The sequence below is a fragment of the Pteropus medius genome, unplaced genomic scaffold, assembly GCF_902729225.1.
Source record: "Pteropus medius unplaced genomic scaffold, Ma_sr-lr_union100, whole genome shotgun sequence".
Lineage (NCBI taxonomy): Eukaryota > Metazoa > Chordata > Mammalia > Chiroptera > Pteropodidae > Pteropus > Pteropus medius.
This window is the reverse complement of record NW_024351544.1, coordinates 460,130-479,908: the sequence shown is the minus strand read 5'-3', so window position 1 is coordinate 479,908 and position 19,779 is coordinate 460,130. Positions and strand designations below refer to the sequence as shown.

General features: G+C 35.0%; 1 protein-coding gene and 1 pseudogene across 1 annotated transcript in view; one reads left to right on the top strand and one right to left on the bottom strand.

Moving 5' to 3' along the window:
- LOC120586941 (rho GTPase-activating protein 20-like) overlaps positions 1-19,779 on the bottom strand; it is an 85,386-nt gene that overhangs the window by 45,573 nt on the left and 20,034 nt on the right. The window contains exon 2 of the mRNA XM_039843501.1: positions 15,318-15,400. Within this exon, the coding sequence (XP_039699435.1) occupies positions 15,318-15,400 (83 nt within the window). The remainder of the gene's footprint in view (positions 1-15,317; positions 15,401-19,779) is intronic.
- Positions 3,552-3,670, top strand: LOC120586943 (uncharacterized; annotated as a pseudogene).

Sequence of the window (19,779 nt, the reverse complement as noted above, 5' to 3'; positions counted from 1 at the left end):
TCTTTGTTAAAGTTCTCACTGAGTTCATCTACTCTTCCCTTAAGTTCATTGAGTATCCTTATAAGCAGTGTATTGAACTGCATTTGGTAGACTGCTTTTGTTTAGTTCTTTTTATGAAGTTTTGTTCTGGTTTTTCATTTGGGACATGTTTCTTTGTATCATTTTGCTTGCCTCCCTATGTTTGTTTCTATGTATTAGGTAGGGCTGCTATGTCTCCTGGTCTTACTATTGTGGCCTTATATAGTAGGTGTCTTCTAGGTTGCAGCGGTGCAGTTTTCTCTGGTCACCTGAGCCGGGTGCTCCAGGTGTGTCCTTTGTATGTGTTGTGTGTGTCCTGTTGTTGTAGTTGAGCATGATTGCTGTTTGTATGTCAATAGGAGGGATTGACCCTTAGGTTAATTGTTTGCGAGGACTGGCTAGTGAGGGGCTGACCCTATGGAGCAGGATTTGCTTTAGCACAGCCTAGATGCCTGCCCAATCTTCTCTTTGGGTGCATCATCCTTTGATGTATCCCTGAGTGGTGCTCTGGCTTTTCTAAAGTCAGCCACCGGGTATGCTGCCCCCTGGGCCTCCTGGGAGGGGCCCTCCCACAGACCAAGTTCAGTCGTAGGCCAAATTCAGCCATAGACTGTACCCTGCCCGGAACAGCTGTCAAGGGTCACTAACAATTCGCAGATGGCCACCACCCGCACTGGCCTTAGAGGTGTGTTTAGAGACCGAACTGTGAACTTAGGTTGGCTTTTGCTATTGCCAGGCTTGGGCCTGCTCAGCAACAGGTATGGGGCATGCTGAGGCCAGATACTCCTTGTTTAGTTATTGCAAACCTTTGAGATTTTAGGAAAGTCTGCAGCATCATGCAAGACAATTTGTTTGTATGGAAAAGCCACTGAAAGTGGCTTGAGTGGGCCTGCGAGTTGGGTGGGGCAGGGTCCCAGGGAATCACCAGGTTGGAGTGACCAGTTTTAGCCAGATTGATGGAGACTTAATGGCAGCCACCTGGGTCTGCATTCTGGGAGAAGGGAGGGCTCAATAGAGAAACAATGTATTCTGCCAGAACTTTTGCTTGGAAGAAAGCTGCCCCTCCAGCCCTCACCCGGAAGCCAGACAATTCAGTTCCTCCCTGTATGTTCCTAGTACCTGTCAAGCTGCTGCCCCAAGGAGTAAGTCCATCAGCAAATAAGTCTGTGCATATGGGCCCTTTAAGAGAAACACCTGCCCTCCAGCTGCCCTCAGTCTCACTTGGACACAATATCTGCTGTTTTTCACAGCCAGAAGATTTAGGGACTTCTCTTCCTATCACTGGAACCCTGGGCTGGTGAGCCTCATTGGGGCTGGGACACCTCCCTTCTCCAGGGAGGACCTCCACAGCTGAGATATCACTCTTGATTCTCGATCGCCACATGCAGGTGCAGGACCAGCCTATTCTGCATCTCCATCCCTCCTACTAGTTTCAAGGTGGCCTCTTCTGTGTGTCCCCAGAAGTAGGACTTCTGTTCAGTTAGACTTCAGATCTCCCAATCATGGCTGTTCTATCGTTTAGCTATAATTTTGATATGGTTGTAAGTGGAGGCAAGTATAGTATTACTCTGCCATCTTGACTGGAAGCTCTCACAAATTACTAATTGCAAAGAGAAAAAGAAACACCTTTATAAAAGATATCAGATCACCTTAGTCAAGTATGATAACTTGACATTCTATACCTTCTTAAGTGGTGCAATATGAAATATGTTGTATCACCTATGAAGCATTCTTGCACATAATGATTACCTGAATATGATCAAGCAGTGAGACACAACTTTCAGTGTATAGGAAATATTAGAAAAATAAAGGAACAAATTAAATGACAACATTAAGAAACTAGACAAATCCAGAGTGTGGGCTATAGTGGCCAGCCTCTAGGTTGGTATGCCATGGTGTATACCTATAGGTATTCATACTCTTACATCCCCTCCCATACCGTATTAATGCTGGTCCTGATGACCAAGAGAATTTGGCAGCACTAACCATATGTCATACTTCCAAGATAAGGTTATAAAAATTACTCTAGTTTTAATATTGGTCAGTATCTGTATGTATGTGTGTATGTCTTTCTCTCAGATTGCTTACTATGGGAGTAGTTCGTTGCCATGTTCTCAGCAACACTGTGGAGAGACTGCATGGCAAAAAACTGAGGCAACCTGCCAACAGCCATGTGAGGGAATGTTATTGGCAGTGGGTCCCCCAGGATCAGTCAAGCCATCAGATGACATCTTGACTGCAGCCTCATGAGCCAGACCCAATCAGCTAAACTGCTTCTAGATTTCTCATTCTCAGAAACTGTGTGAAATAATAAATGTCTGTTGGTATAAGCTTCTAAGTTTGGGATAATTTGTTACACAGAAATAGATAACTAATATATTGACTCTTCTCCAGACAAATCTCGAATTTAGAACTAGTCTCTTCAAAGTTAATAAGTAAGGATTTAAAAAAGTTGCAGGAACTGCTCTATATTTCAAGAGACTAAAGAGAAATAACAACAATATGCAATTGTGAACCTTAATTTAAATGCTGGTTTAAAAAATTATAGTTATTTAAAATGTAGCGGTTATTAGGACAATTTGAATATTAACATGCATGAGATGATATTAAGGAAAATTTTAATTTTCTTAGGCATGATAATGGTTTTCTTGGATAGAAGAATGCTCTATTTTTAGGAGTTTTACACTGAAGTAGTTTGATGAAAGCACTATATCTGCAATTTAATTTCAAATGGTTCAGAAACAGAGATATGTAGAGATACTTAGATGAATATAGATGAAACAAATAGGGAAAATGTCAACAATTATAGAAAAATATGAATATTCATTGTATTAGTCTATAAACTTTTATCTGTTTAATATTTTCCCTAATTAAAATGTTAGAAAACAATTAAATATCCCTCCCAAATTAAAGTTATCTCTAATTGTCATTATATTAAAAAAAATTCAGCCCAATGAGAACTGAATTCAGATTCCTACATTACAGACTATTGATATTTAGTTCAGAAGTTTGCACAATTCCAAAACAAAAAATCAGAGGACCATTGTTGAACAAGTAGTTCCACTTTAAAGTTATCCCATCTGTCCAGTGTTTGCTGGAGGTTAAAAATAAAAAGTTCGTATTGATTTCTTTGTCTTCTTTTCTTGTTTCATCTTATTTTATTTTTCATCAAAAGCAGACAATTACTAAGTCCAAGAGGAATTAGAACATTTCAGTATCCAGGTGCAAAACATAACAATAAGCTCATTTTTATATAATAAATGAAGAACTTGTGTGTTTATCCAAAACAAGTGGGGAAAAAAACACAGTAGGGGAAAAAGAACAGCAGGAGGACAAGCAATTCACGACCAGAAGTTAATTGAAAAAGGACCTTTAAAACCAATGAGTTAATGTGCAAATTTAGTAAAATTTTACTTCTTACTATGATACTGATATAAAAATATTATCTGGGTGTAAGTTCTCAGTTTAAGAAAAATTCAGTTGACACTCTCATCATTAACACATCCAAAATATACTTTTAAAAAACTGATAAAGTCTATGGCCATGCCACCTTGAACAAGCCCGATCCCTTCTGATCTCAGAAGTTAAGCAGGGTTGGGCCTAGTTAGTACTTGCATGGGAGACCACCTAGGAAGACCAGGTGCTGTAGGCATTAAAAAAAAAAAATGGACAGAGTCACAGCAATAATTCAGCATTTATTTTTATGTAAAGAACATTTTATATTCAATATTGCATTGATGAGTTTGTTTTTGTCATGCATTTCTCATTATGTTTTCATAGCAGAGTAAATATTTTTCAATTTAGTTTACATTTACTAAGTATAATATATAATTAAAAATATAAGCTTTACTTCACACTAACAGAAATTTAAATTAAAACTACTCTGATATCATATCAACGTACTTTGCTAGTAAGGTGGTGGTGGAAGCAAGAACTCTGGAATCAGTAGTGAGAATGGAAATGGTACAAACCTTACAAAGGGAAAGTGTGGCACTAACTACTAAAATTATATGTAGCAATCTCACTTTTCGTAAATATAAGTTTTTCACTGCAGGATCATTCATAGCAAAAGAGTGAAAACAAAGTAATCAATCATTCACCAGTAAAGGGACTAGCCGGATAAACCATGGTACTGTAGAAAAGGAAGAAAAATATCTTTGTATACTAGTATAAAGTGATCATACAGGTATATTGCAATGTAAATAAAGTGGGGTGGAAAGTACATAGCATATTATTGTTTCTTAAGAAAGAAGATAGAAGTATATACTCATATCTGATTATACAAGAATTGATTTTTTAAAGTTACCAATGGCAAAAGAAAAAGAAAGCAAGGTGAGGAGACAGAAATAGAAGGCAGATTTCTTTGAATATATGTTGTTTTAATAGGTTCAACTATACTATGTAAATATTTATATAATTACAAAATTTTATAAAAATTTTATTAAATTACAAAAATTTTATAACTTTTATACAAAACTATGAAACCACAAAATTATAAACTTAAAAATTTAGTTTTTATTTATGCAATAAAATTTTATAAAACTATGCAAATAAAATTTAAACAAATTAGTCAAATAACCACATAGAGAAAAACTTTTCCAAATGACTTCAAAATACAGTAATATGACTGTACATGACTACTGGAATATGTCATAAAGATAATTGCTTAAAAAATCAAGCTATTTTTAATAATCATATTGGTAGTGGTAGTACCAATAATATTGTTTTGAAGGTTAAGTAAAACACCTATAGTCCTGAATTTGGGTTGGAAATAAGTCTATATTCAGTTATGTTTTGTCCCTAAAGAAGATATATTTTCCTTATGATATTCACTAAAAAGACCTAGAAATGAATACCAACATACTAGCAATGAGTGCCCTGAGTACCCAGATTATAGTCTTGGAGAAATACCTGATTCCAGGTCTGAGGTAGGAAATACACAAGATGAACCAATAACATCTTGTTATGCTAAAAATCACACTTTTAAACAATTCATATATCAAAAGAGGAATTGAAAGGGAAATTAGAAAGTGTTTTCATCTCAACAGGAAAACACTACATATACTAGAATTTATGTGATGCCACTGAAGTGGTACTTAGGGAGAAAATTATGCTAGTCTATACCTATTAGAAAAGAAAGAACTTAAAATAAGTTTTACCTTAAGAAACCTAAGAAAAAGAATAGCAAATTAAGCCCAAAACAAGTGGAAGAAAGGTAATAAACAAGATCAAAGTGGAAATCACTTAAATAGAAAACAGAAAAGCAACAGGGAAAATTAATGAAATCAAAAGCTGGTTTTTTTTGAGAATACTGATAAAAATGGTCAAACTTCTGCTATATTGATTGGGAATAAAAGTAAAAGGACACTACCATTACTATTATATAATACACCAATGTTAGAATTACTAAAAGAAATTCAGAAGGAAATATCACTATAGATTCAATAGATGTTAACAGGATAATAAGAAAATATTATGAAGAATTAGATGGCAATAATTTGACAATTTAGATGAAATGGAAAAATCCACGAACTACATAATCTACCAGTTTACTCAAAAGAAATAAATAACATGAACAGTCCTATTATAGAAACTGAATATGTAGTTAGTCTTCCCATCAAACAAATAAATAAAATTCCAGGCCCAGTCAGAGCCATGAGTGAATTCTACCAAACATTTAAGAAATAACACTAATCCTACACAAAAACTCTTCCAGAAAACAAGGGCAGCGACTTTCCAATTTATTTAGAGTCTAGTATTACCCTGACACCAGAGCCATACCAAGACATTACAAGAAAAGAAAAGTACGGACCAATATCTCTCATGAACACAGATGCAAAAATTCTGAAAATACCATTCAGCAAATTGAATTCAATAATAGGTGGAAAGGATATTATGTGCAAGTGGGGTTTATCCCCAAAATGCAGAGTTGCTTTAACATTCTAAAAGAGATCAATATAATTCACATGCTAATGAATTAAAAACAAACAAATCATATAATCATTTCAATAGATGATGAAAAAGCATTCGACAAAATTCAACTCTCATTCATGATAAAAAGTCAGCAATCTAGGAATAGAAGAGAATTTCTTCTTTCCTTCTAATATGAGAAATAAGACAATGATGTCCACCATGACTGCTTCTCTGTAGCATTGTACTGCAGGTTTGTCCAGGAATCAGGCGAGGAAAGGAAATAAAGGGAATCTAGATTGGAAGGAAGAAGTAAAACTTTCTTGTTCATGGACATGATAGTCTATGCAGAAAGTTTAACAGAGACAACAAAAAAATCTACTAAAATTAATAAGTGAGTTTAGTAAGGTTGCAGAATAGACAATGTACAATGTATAAAAATCAACTGTATTTCTACATACAGGCAACAAACACTTAAAAAGGAAATAAAAATACTATTTACAAATATCATTAAAATAGAAATGCTTGGGATAAATATTATAGAACATGTAAAGTGCTAGTACACTGAAAACTATAAAACTTTTCTGATAAATATTAAAGACCTAAATAAATGGAGAAATATGTTGTGTTCACGTGTTGGAAGACTTGATATTGTTAAAATATCAATTGTACTCCAACTGATCTACAGACTCAGTGCAGTATTAATCAAAATCCTAGTAGGTAATTTGCAGAAATCATACAAAGTATGTTTTCCAATTACAATAGAATTAAATTAGGAATCAACAACAGAAAGACATCAGGAAAGACCCAAAATATTTAGAAATTAAACAGCAAAAAACAATAACGATGGGTCAAGAAGAAATCACAGAGAAATCAGAAAACATATTGAACTAAATGAGAATGCAAACACAACTTATCCAAATTTATGGAATATAGCTAAAGCAGTACTTAAATTAAAATTTCTCATTTTAAAAAATGATGAAAGGTTTAAAATATATAACGAGTTTTTATTTTAAGAAGTTAGGAAAAGAAGAGTAAATAAAGTTCAAAATAAGTGAAAGGAAGGAAATACTACAGAGCAAAAGTCATTAAAATAAAGATTTATTTCAAACCATGTTAGAATAATTTAAAGTACTAAAAAAAAAATGAAACAACTATTTCAGACATTGGACAATAGAGTCAAAGAACAATGATCCCAAGAGAACAGAAACAAATGAGGTGAACCTCAAGATTGTCCTAGATATCTAGGGTCTTCAAACCCACTAAGATGGCTATAGTCAAAAAGATGGAAAATAACAAGCGTTGGTAAGAATGTGGAGAAATTAGGACACTCAGACATTGCTGGTGGAAATGTAAAATGGTGCCATTACCTTGGAAAATAGTTTGGCAGTTCCTCAGAAAGCTAAATGTAGAGTTATCATATGACCAAACAATTCCAACCCTAGGTATACATCCAAGAGAAATAAAACATATGTCCACACAAAAACTTGTACATGAATGTTCATAACAGCATCATTCATAATAGACAAAAGGTGAAAATAACCCAAATGTCCATCAACTGATGAGTGAATACACAAAATGTGGTATATCTATTCATACAACAGATTTGACAATTAAAAGTAACAGAGTATATTGATAACAAGCTACAACATGTATGAACCTTGAAAACATTACACTAACTGAAAGAAGCCAGTGACAAAAGACCACATAATACATAACTAGATTTATATGAAATGTCCAGAAGAGGCAAACATATAGAGACAGAAAAGAGATCAGTGGTTGCTTAGAACTGTAGACAGGGGAAAAGGGAAAGAGGAGAGAATGAAGAATGACAGTTAAGAGCTAAGGTGTTTCTTTTAGAAGAGAAAAAATGCTCTAAGATTGTGGCGATGGCTGCACAACGATGTAAATACACTAAAAAACACTAAATCGTACACTTTAAACGGGTGAATTATATGGTATGAACTGTATCTCAATAGAGTTGTTTAAAGAAAGAATGTCTTCTGGCCCCTTTTCCAACAAATTATATGACCTGGCACAATGTTTTTATTTGTAAATGGGAATAGTATCTGTTCCCACCTTTCTACTTCTAGCTGTAAAAATACATAAAAGGTACCTAGGCAAAATATTCTAGAAAGCAAGTTTCATAACTTGAAGATGACTGTATTGGCTATTGCTGAATAATAAATGACCCCAAGACACAGCAGCCTAATAGAATGAACATTTATTATGTTACATACTTTCAGAGGGTCAAGAATCAGGGAGTTGCTTAGCTGGGGTGTCTGGCTGAGATCTCTTATGAGGTTATAGTCATCTGGGGCTGCAATTTCTGAAGACTTGACTTGGGTTGGAAAATCCACTTCCAAGATCACTTATGTGGTTACTGACTGGAGGCTTCAATTCCTCACCTTGTAGGCATCACCATAAGGCTGTTCAGGATATGATTCCACCAGAGCAAGTACTCAGAAATACAGAAAGAGTGTGAGAGCAGTCAAGACAGAAGCTTGGTCTTTTACGACCTAATCTTGGAAGTGATACACCATCATTTTTGCCATATACTATTGGTTACACAGATCAATCTTGATCAATGTGGGAAGGGATTAGACAAAGGTGTGAATACCAGGAGGTGGGATTCACTGAGGCCATTGTTTAGACTGGCTATCAAAATGACATTATGACAATAAACAGGCTGAAAACCCCACGTAAGCGAATACTTGACCTTTGCACTGAAAGGGGATAAAAGGGATGCTTATTTCTCAGCAGTGTGACAGACGTGCTCTTGGAGGTATTTTAAGAGTTGAGGTAAAAGGGTTTGCAATGACTATTCATACTGTTTCCCATTCTTCTCATGACTGAGTTTGGGTTAACATAAAGAAACAAAATCGAAGAGTTTGGGGCTGGTGGAGGAAGTAAAGGATTTAGCCAATTTCACTCTTCCCTGACCCCCTATCATTGACAGACAGATGAGAAAAGAGTCCTCGTTGCAGAAGGCCTACGTAACTCTATCAGGATCATACAGTGATAGAGCAGGGACTAGAATCCATTCTCATTACACCAAGAGCTATGCATCTCAGATGCAATGGCAGTGACTCATAATATAGACAACATGTTAAACATATGAGCATTAAATCAACATACACTAAACAGCTGGTCATTCCAGAGCCATCACGTCTTTGTGCAGGTTTCCGACACTGCCTATGTTACTTTCTCAGGTGGAGCAGTGAACTCTTACCCCTCTTTCCATTCTAACAGATAGGTGACCTACCTAACTAGGGGAAGAAAGGAATCACTCGTTCAGCTCAGCTAATACTTATAGAATATCTGTTCTATATCCAACACTAAACATGTACATTTGAAGAGTAGAAAACATGGTCCCGTCACTCAAAAAGCATATCATCAAGTTGATAAAACAAGACCTAAACCTGGAACACTAAGAAAATTAGACATCATGTAACAGGGCAGCATAAAGATTGATATATTTTTAATAATAATCATATTTAACAAAAATCTTATATCACACTTACAATGTGCCAGATACATTAAAATATTAAGTCTTTTCATTCCCCATGAGGTTATCCCCACTTTACAGAGGAGGAAAGTGAGGCCTGAAGAGGTTAAGGAATTTGCCACCAAAGTTCTCATGCCTGGTACAAAGCTGAGCCAGATTCAAACCCAGGAAGAATGGCTTCAGAGTATGCACTTTCTTAACCATAATAGTATGAGGCTTCTCAATAAAGTAACAATCATTCTTCTGCTTTCTTCATATGTTCTTTTTTCAGGGTTCTGAAGGACAGTCAATTATGAAATTCAAAAACTCCTCTGAGAAATCCTAGCTTTCAAGTTGTACTGGGGAAAGCAGTATCTAGCTCAACACAGTACAGCCTACTAACTCTGTGGATAAGGGTGAGGAAGGGTGGATAAACATTTGCTAATGAGGTAGTGCTTTCCTGATGCCAAAATGAAAAGATAAAATTGAATCATAACTGCAATTAGCAAATTAGGCTATAGATGGAATGAAGAAATTACATAAATGTACTGCTCTGCAAGTGCAGAAATAAATTAATTTGACCCTATCAAAGCCCACTAGAATGTGGAGAGACTTAACATAATCTTCTAAAGATTTCCTCCTAGAGTCGTACCATAGAAAAATAGCACATCACACCAGGAACAGATGTATTTGATCATTTTTAACGAATATGAAAAGCAGTTTGAAAAGAAAAAGTGATATGTGGCCTGGAAAGCCTTTTGCTTATAAACCAATGAATTCTATTTTGGTAAAAAATTTGCCAACTTTGCCACCTTATAAAGCAATTGCTGTCTCTTTCCTTTACATCTGAATTTTACAACTTTGGAAAATGTTCCTTGCAAGGAAAGAAGGGGGATCTTGAGGCTGCTGGCAATCTTCATGTATTAAATTTCTACTTTGTGTTTTTCTCATCACATACCTTGAATCATCCATGGGTCTATCAATTAAAAACTCAGAACACATTGTCCAGAACTGTAGGAATATTGTTTATGTGGAGCCAACTACATGTAATGCAAGGCCACACGATGAATAGTGTTTGCAACAGATTTTTATTCTAAGATAACGTGTCAGTGTACAGTTGACTCTTAAATAATGTCGGGGTTAGGGGCACTGAAACTGGCATGGTTAAAAATTCAGTGTATAACTTTTGACTCCTCCAAAAACTGAACTATAGTGTTTCTTCATATCAGAGGGACATTGGATCCAGGACCCCCAGGATACCAAAATCCACAGATGTTTGAGTCCTTTATATAAAGTGGCACAGAAAAACGCATATGGTCAGTCTCTGCATCTGCAAATGCCCAACTGCACATCAAAAATACAGATCTGTGGTTGGTCGAACCCATGGATGGGAAACCTAGGGATACAGAGGGCCAACTATATATTTATTGAAAAAAAAATCTGTGTATAAGTGGATCTGTGAAGTTCAACCCCATTCTATCCAAGAATCAACTGTAGATATTGTAATTTTGAAAAGATTTTAAAAAAGATTTTTAAAAGCTCCTCTGAAATTCAAAAATTTCATTTAAAAATTTTCTACCAAGAAACTGTATTTAGGCAAAGAAGGTTTACAGAATTCCAATTCCAATAGCAATTTCTCTTTTAAACTGGCTTTTCTTTTAAATTATATAAAACTTACCACAACTATCTTAGAGGCTCAGTTAAGACTGGCCTTTATGGGATCATTTAATTCATTCCATTGACCATATTGGGAAAGTCCACACTAAACTATCAGAGGAAGACGTGTTTTTTCATTTTGTTATGAAAGATTTGACAGCAATCCTCATTAAACTACTCTAGAGTATAAATGTTCTCCTTGCTTTTGAAAGTAAGGTAAGTTATCATCTACTTTAGACTAATATTAAAATTATGATGCTAATATGATAGATAAAAAAGGAAATGGAATCATGAGGAATGTGTAGCACACCACAGGGATAATTTGAGTAGGACAGAGTGGGCATGGGGTGTGTGTGTGTGTGTGTGTGTGTGTGTGTGTGTGTGTGTGTGTGTGTAGTCATGCACAACAAGAGTAAACTGATCAAAAGTAGCAAATAACTGCTTTCCTAGTTCTCAAATGCCTTCCGATTTGGCTCTCTCACCCTAGCATCCTTACTTCAAACCAGTCAATTTTCTGTGTGTCTCATCTTGATTCATAACTTTGACACATATGAATCTCCTAGAGCCTCTTAATCTCAATTGGCTGAGCAAACTAGGTCAATCCTCTGTGTTTCAAGCTCTTATTTCCCAGAATCATTCTAGGCATACTTAGAACTTCTGCTTACAGAGACTTCAAGAGTTGTCAGGGTCTATCAAGAATAAATCCAGTGGTGGTGTTCTGCCATTTATACACGTTTTTCTCGTTAAAAAGCAAATTATAATTGGGAAAAAAGAATAAACCGAAAATGTTCTGAGCTAATCTTGCTTCAGGCGAGACCTAGAAATATAATTGTTTTGCTTAAATGAATTTAATATTAGAATCTAGCTGGCTTTCAGAGATCTCTCATTTTTTTTTCCATCTGCTACAAGAAGAAATCTTTCTACCATGATAATGTGTACTTCTACTTCTGTTGCTACTCTGCTATGATTACTAGTAACAATAATATGCCTTCATACATATAGCATGGATTATGTGCCACATACTACATTAAGAACTCTACATATGTAAGATCCACTTAAGTCGTCTTTATAATCTTATGAGGTAGGTTTTATTATTATCCCTGGTTTAAAAACTTACCCAAGATCACACAGCTAGTAAGAGGCAGTATTGGAATTCATACCTAGATATTTGGCCCCAGAATTCTTGTTCTTAGACACTATATCATACATCTTTTGTTTGTGGAATGCAAAGAATATTCCATCAAGACCAAGGCCCTGGGTTACCAGTCCCATCTCTAATCCTGAAATTGACTGTGTGACGTAGGGCAAGTCTTTGACTCAATTTCTACTATATAATGAGCCACTTTTAGTTATAAAATGCTGTGATGATAAAGTAGGTGCTTTTCATTAACAAACTTGACTTTGCTGGATGAGGCAGGAGGTTTAAATCTTGAAAATATAATACATTTAAGAAAAGGAAAGAGGCAACTAATAACTAAGCCAATCTTCTAAGCATTTTCAGTTACATTCTCATTTGATATTCTATAATGCAAAATACCGAGACTCAGAGATAGGGTAATTTATCTAATGCCACACAGAAAATCAGGATGGAGAGCCAGCATTTCAACATAGTCAAAACCCAAGCACTTTGTGCTGCATCAAAATGCTTCCCTGACATTGTCTTTCTCTCCTCTCAGCAGCAGTAAACAGAGATTTAAAAGGGAATATATTTCGAGTACCTAGCACAAAGTCTTGCAAAGAGCAGGGACACAATAAACTAACTTGGAGGTGAGGATGGAGACAGACGGGTGAATATCAACTTAAAAGTGCTAAGAGAATATAATTTTAAACAAAAATGGATACATTTTTGTGTAACTTCTGTAGGTGAGCTGAATACTATATCTAAACAAGTGAATTTCTCCCTAATAATGAAATAACATAAGAGTTGAGTTCTTGTTGTATTTTGCTACATGAAATAACTTCCTAACAATAACTCAGAATCATTTTGTTAAAAGAAATCTCCCTTTTTCCCTAGCCAGAATTCACAAATAATACCAATGAAAAAGGAAATTATCCTATTGGCTATTTAAAGAGAGGCAGTAAAGTCAGAAAATACTGTGGTAACTTATTAAATTCTTGTTTTGTTTTGGAAGGAAAATCTCTCGCTCATTCACTATTCATCTGACAAATAGTAACTGAACACCAAGTATGTACAAAGTGTTACTTTATTAATAAATGTCAGGGACATTAAAAGGAACATGACATAAATAGTAATGCCAATGCAGTGGGATGAGTGCTACTATGATTATGATGAAAAGATACACAAGGTCTCATAGGAGCACAAATGCTATTTATGAAGGGTTAGAGGGGTTCCCAAAGGAATTAACTTTTTTTTGAGCCAATACTAGAGAGTATAGTGTGTTTAGGAAACTGCAAGCAATTAAGAATGATTAGAATTCAGAGTATTTGTAGGAAATGAAGGGAAGTCTTTTGATTTGATTTCAACAAATCATAATTATATAGCCACACAACTAGAAGTAAAAGGATTTTAATAGATCATAAGTTCAACACCTTGTTTTACTTTTAAGAAAACTAAACCCTCTAATATAAGTATACAGAATCTTACCACGAAGATGACTGTTATTACATGAGGTGAGGTTGTCCTTAAACACAGAACGGAACACCATCGTGTTTGAGAGTTAAAGCAGCTGAGTGCAGCCATGTTGGAAAACCACTAACCTTAGCGTGAAAGATGTCACCTGCTATACCAGAAAATATAATTATTACTTAGAGAAATCACCTCCAGCTGATCTGACGGTGTCCACATACCAAAAAAATAAAGTGAAATCTCTAAACTGCCTCTCCTTATGTAGTCTATGTGTCGATCAAAGAACACTGGAGATAAAACTGCTTTTACATGTAAACACAGGTGATTTACCAGTTAAATTTCTCTTTCTTTTAAACCTAGCTCTTGTTCATTAAATTCAGTAAAAATTGAGGTGTTACACAGTTGTGAAATGAAAGGATTCTTTTAAATCCCCTGCCTCTTCTCTCTACGTCCCCTAAGAATACATTCTCCTGAGTTTTCTAGGAAATCAAGGTCCAACTGTGAAGATATAATATTCTCTTTTATCCACACTAATGCAAAGACACACTAATGCAAATAATTCAAAAGTCATTTATATATGGCACTTTAATGTATTACTGTATTTATTTGGTAGAATATCTTCCTAATTAAATTTTGATTAGGCTTCTATTAAAAGTAATTTACATTTCCTGATCAACCCAATGACTAAAGCATGTGTCTTTCGGGGTAAGGTAGGGTGGCTGCCGGAGTCTGAGAACTTGCTGAGTCTAAGAATGACCTAGTATTTTGAAAGTTTCACTAAATGTAATTTACTAAATAATATATTTTTGGCTTTAAAAAATGCCATGCCTACATATAGATTTTATGTTAAATTAGCACATAGTAATATCAGAAATGACCTCACTTTAAATTAAAATGATAAGGATTTCTCTTTAATAAAAGGATTTACAGGTTAGGGGAAAATCATCACAATATTTGTTTGAACATAAACTCAGAGTTCAAATGTGATTTGAAATTAATAAATAAATTAATGATTGAATATCCATTTAATTTCTAGACATTATAAAAGCTTTTCTTAAAAAGTCCACTGAAATAGTATTCAGCCTCAACAGGTGAAATGATCATTTCAATAGATATTTAGCTTGTTTTTACATTTCAAATTTCACTGATTAATTCACTAATTAATTTAACCAATAATGCCTAAAAGAAATCAACATTCCACTTTCTCATAATCTTAATCTGGTTATCTTTCTTCAAATCTAAAATGAGTAACAATTTGTGTTATACCCATGCACAGGCATCACCTTATGATAAAAAAAAAAGGAAAAGTTTTGTGGGTAATCAAACATGTACGGTGGTTAAAAGCACTCATATTTAGTACTCTGATTTCTAATTGTTTTCATAAATAAATTTTAACAATATGTGGAACTTTCATGTTTTTACCATGTGAAACGAGAGCCACTTCTGAACCAGTTTTAAAACAATCGACCATAGTTACCAGCTCTAAAAGGCTTTATGATTTGCAAAAAGAACAAGCCTTATTAAATAATCTCAGGACAGAAGTCATATTTCCTATTACTAAAGAGAGAGTTCTGGTGCTGATAAAAAGATCAACAAACAACCCCACATATAAAAAAATGTAGCCCATACAAAATGCATAGTATAAAACTTTTCACTTACTTGGTACTAGGCTGTTTTTGTAGGGCTTTATCCAGGATAAGAGATGGAGCACTCCTCCTCCTTTCAGCTAGTGTTTTCATTTTCTATTGAGGAAAAAAAAATCAAAATGAAGAACACATGGCTTGTAAAGAAAGTAAATGCCAATTTTCAATCCAATTCAGTAACTTTTTGCCTATCTCTGCCTATAAAGGAATCTGCAATCTCTTTAGAGAGATAAAATAATAACATGTAAACTAGGATACTAAGTGTGAAAAAGTGGTATAGGCAGTAAGTTTTTTTATGGTCAGAGAATAAGCAGATTAAATGCTAACTAGAGTATTTGAGGAAAGCAATATCACAACCATTACCCTTTGTAGCTAACATAAATATTACATATTATGTGTCTGGCCCTGTGCTAAATACAGAACTGTATGATCTCATTTATACTCTAAAATGCATCAAACGTGGTTCTATTATCTCAGGGTAGGCACCAAACTGGGCTTCGAGGAAAGACAGGATTTGAAAAGACCAAGAAAGAGACAAAAATGTTAAAGCAAAGGATGAAGACTAGACTCTTACACATTTAATAGACTTCTAATTTTAAATATTTATACTTTTGGGAATCCCTTCTTCAAATAGATTTTTTTGCTATAATTTTTTTAAAAAACTTTTTTTTTCTTTTCTAAGCAGCATACACATACAGAATTGACTGTATAATTTAGGTACTCTGTTTCAGAGGACTTCAAATTTGTGGTAGATGATGTTTTATTCAACTTGAATTATTCAGGTAGCTACTCTCTAAATTCAATCTTATATATTTAAGATCTCTAGATAGAGTCAGAGGGTCTGCTACTGGATATGGATGAGTAAAATTAACAATATTAACAATAGAGTAACAAACAGCCTTGAATGAAGTTCAGGTTGTATCACCAAAGCCATTCTTTCTGTTCTACCCTCTCATCCTACCACTACAACAGTTCTCACTACTGCCTGAGGGCCTAGGCCAGCCATGCTTGGGATCTAGATGCTGCTCTAATAGCAACCACATCAAAGCAACTGGCTCGGTATCAGTATTTCATTATATGATTCATAAAGGAACTGCTTCTTTGCTAGTAAAATAAAACCTAGACCCTAGCATAGGAACAGAGATAGAATCATCCAGTGACAAGGGAATGTTGGACTTCTTTGGCATAGTTCTTATTCTCCAAATTCACCATGACCCCCAAGGATCCCTTCCGAATTATTACTGTCACCAGTACCATGGCCTCAAGTGTTGCTGTTCTTGCCATTAATCCTTGGATTACATGTGGAGACCACATGCCCCTTTTTTTTTTCCAGGATCTATTTACGATGCTTTGAACTCTGAAATGTGCCCAATCCTTTTAAGTTTACCTGGGCCTCTTACCCTCTGTCTCTTTTGACCTTGAGGTTCTGCCTAGCTGACCTTCAGGAGCGGCAGGCGTTCTTGGACATATCTTATTAACCTTGCTTCTGTTGCCCCTAACCCTCTGACATCACTGTCAGCATATCCAAGCTCCTAAACTAGATCTTCATTAATAAATGATTTTTAACTTCAATGTCTTTGGCTTTCAGATTTACAAAGAATTTGGAAAGTGTTCAAAAGGCCACCATAAAAATGATTTAGTATGTGGAGAAAAGAAAGAGCCTATGAGAAAATTTAAACTGATCTGTAATTCTTCATTTGGAAATAATAAGAATCTCCAAATGAATGCAGAGAGTTATAATATGGAAGATAGTAAGGGTCTTCCAAGGAAGATGAGGCAAAAAGAAACTTGGCTAACTTGTAGACTGAGAATTCAAGTTAATCTTGGTTACTGGTTCTTTGAAAAATTTACAAAAGCTGTGAACTAAATTGTGTACATAATTTCAAAGGGTTCAGAAACCCACATATCATAGATTCCCTAGAGCTTCATGGAACCCAAATATGGAAGCTTCTGATATAAAGAAATCTTTCTGAGAGTGATAGTTGTTAAACATGAGAATGCATAATCAAAGAAGGGAGACACATTTTCTTCTGTAAAGGTGCTTTGAAAATAGTTTTTCACGGAGACCTAATGTAGAGAACCATTTGTATATATAGTAATTAGACTACATTTTCTTAGTTATAAAATTGTCAGATATATGGGTCAAATGGAGTGTATCCACCTTACCTAGTGGACTCATATTCAAGAGCATGCAATCAAACACAGGCAGAATTTACTTGAGATTCTATTGTTTTACTGAGACTTACCCTACCACTAATGAGATATACAACCCCAGGCAATCCAATCCCTTCTCTGGGCCTTCATTTCCTTATCTAGAAAATGAGACGATTTGGACCATGTAGTTACTTAGGTACCTTTAATTTCTGATAGTCTCATGTTAAGTGTCCACCAAAGACTCACCCTAGATATGCAAGAAAATAAAGATTTCATACATCGCTCATTTAGAATTCACAGGTTTCATTTCTCTTATAAGTAACAAGTCTTAAGGGTAGTCAATATAATGGGGGCATATTGGGTACATAAATTGTGCCAGGCCTAGTATATGCCTGGCACAAACTATACACACAAAAAGTGAAGGATTTTTGTGAATTTTAAAGTTCACTCATTCTCCACATCTACACCACTGTCCCAAAACACACACAGAAAACAAATGAACAAACCTTTATAGGACTCTGCTGGAGTGTTGTCATTAAGAAAATGTAAGCATTTGATATGGAACTGGATGTTAAGAGTCAACCTTGTACACTGCAGATTACATTTCTTTTTCTTTTTTTTTTTTTTTTTGAGATAATGTTGACATTTACCACTTTGAGCCACATGGTAAACATTTCTCTGATGATAAAAAGTTAAGTGCTTGCCAAGAAATGGTACTGGTACTGGAACAACTGGCTATCCACATGCAAAAGATTGAAACTAGACTCTTATCTCCCACCATATACACAACAACTCAAAATGGATCAAAGATCTAAAAGTAAAAGCTGAAACTATAAAAGTTTTAGCAGAAAACAAAGGCAGAAATATTTGTGACCTTTCATGAGGCAATGGTTTCTTAGATATGACACCAAATGTACAAGAAACAACAAAAAAACGTAAGCTGGATATGACTATTAAGATTAAAGGACACTATTAAGAAGTGAAAACAAAACCTGAAAAATAGGAGAACATTTCTGCCAGTCATAAGGGATTCACATATAGAATATATAAAGGATTGTTACAATTAAATAAAGACAAATAAGCCAGTTCTAAAATAGTCAAATGATCTGAAGAGATGGTTCTCCAAAGAAGATATACAAATAGCCAATGAGCACATGAAAAGGTGTTCAACGTCATCAGCTATCAGGGAAATGCAAATCAAAGCCATGAAATACCACTTTATACTCATCAGGATGACTATGACAGAAAAGACAAATAATAACTGTGGAAGAGGCTGTGAATAAATTGGACTCACACACTGCCTGTGGGACTTTGAAATGGTTCCATCACTTGGAAAGTAGTTTGGAAGTTCTGCAAATGGGTAAATGTAGTTACTATATGATCCCACAATTCCCTTTGGATATATACAAGAGAAATGAAAACAGAGCCACACAAAAACATGAATGTTCACAGCAGCATTATTCATAATAGTCAAAGAGTGGAAACATTTTCAATGTCCATTATGACACTGATGAATGAATGAACAAACTGGAATATTAGTTGGCAATAAAAGAAGTACTGATATGTGCAACATGGACAAATGTTGAAAACATTATGCTAATTAAAAGGAGTCAGTCCCAAAGGACCACATTTTATATAATTCCTTTTACATGAAGTATCCATAATAAACAAATTCATCCATAGAAACTTAAAGCGGATTAGTGCTTGCCAGGGTGTGGGGAGATGAAGGGACTGGGATATGATGGTAAGGGGTACAGTGATTCTTTTTGGAGTAATGAAAATGCTTTAAAACTGACCGTGGTGGTGGATGCACAATTCTATGAATATATAAAAGTCATTGAATGGTACACTTTAAGTGGATGAACGGTATGATGTGAGAGTTGTATCCTGATAAAGCTGTTAAAAATTAAAAAAGCTAACTACCAAACTCCTAAACCACTGGGTTCCATCTCAGCAAACTGGTTCTGAGCCAGAAGCTATAATTTTCTTGATTTGTATAACAACCTTGTGAAGTATAATACATAAAAATGGAACTTATTTGCTTTTTGTCCAACATGGTTTTGTACTAAATGTTTGAGTGGCTGTCCATTTGAATTCTTCAGCGATCTGAGGGATAAGCCCACCTGCCCATTGTGGTTTGCCACCATTTCTCTCCTATGCCTCCAGTGCCCTACTCAGTCTTTCTGCATAGTAAACTCTCAATGGCTGTGTGTTACGTCAATGAATTAACACTGACTATATTAGAGTGTTTAAGGTGGTAGCATAGTAGTGTGTCTATTTAGGAAAATGCAGTTGTAGACAGGTAACTGAAGAAAAAATGTTTT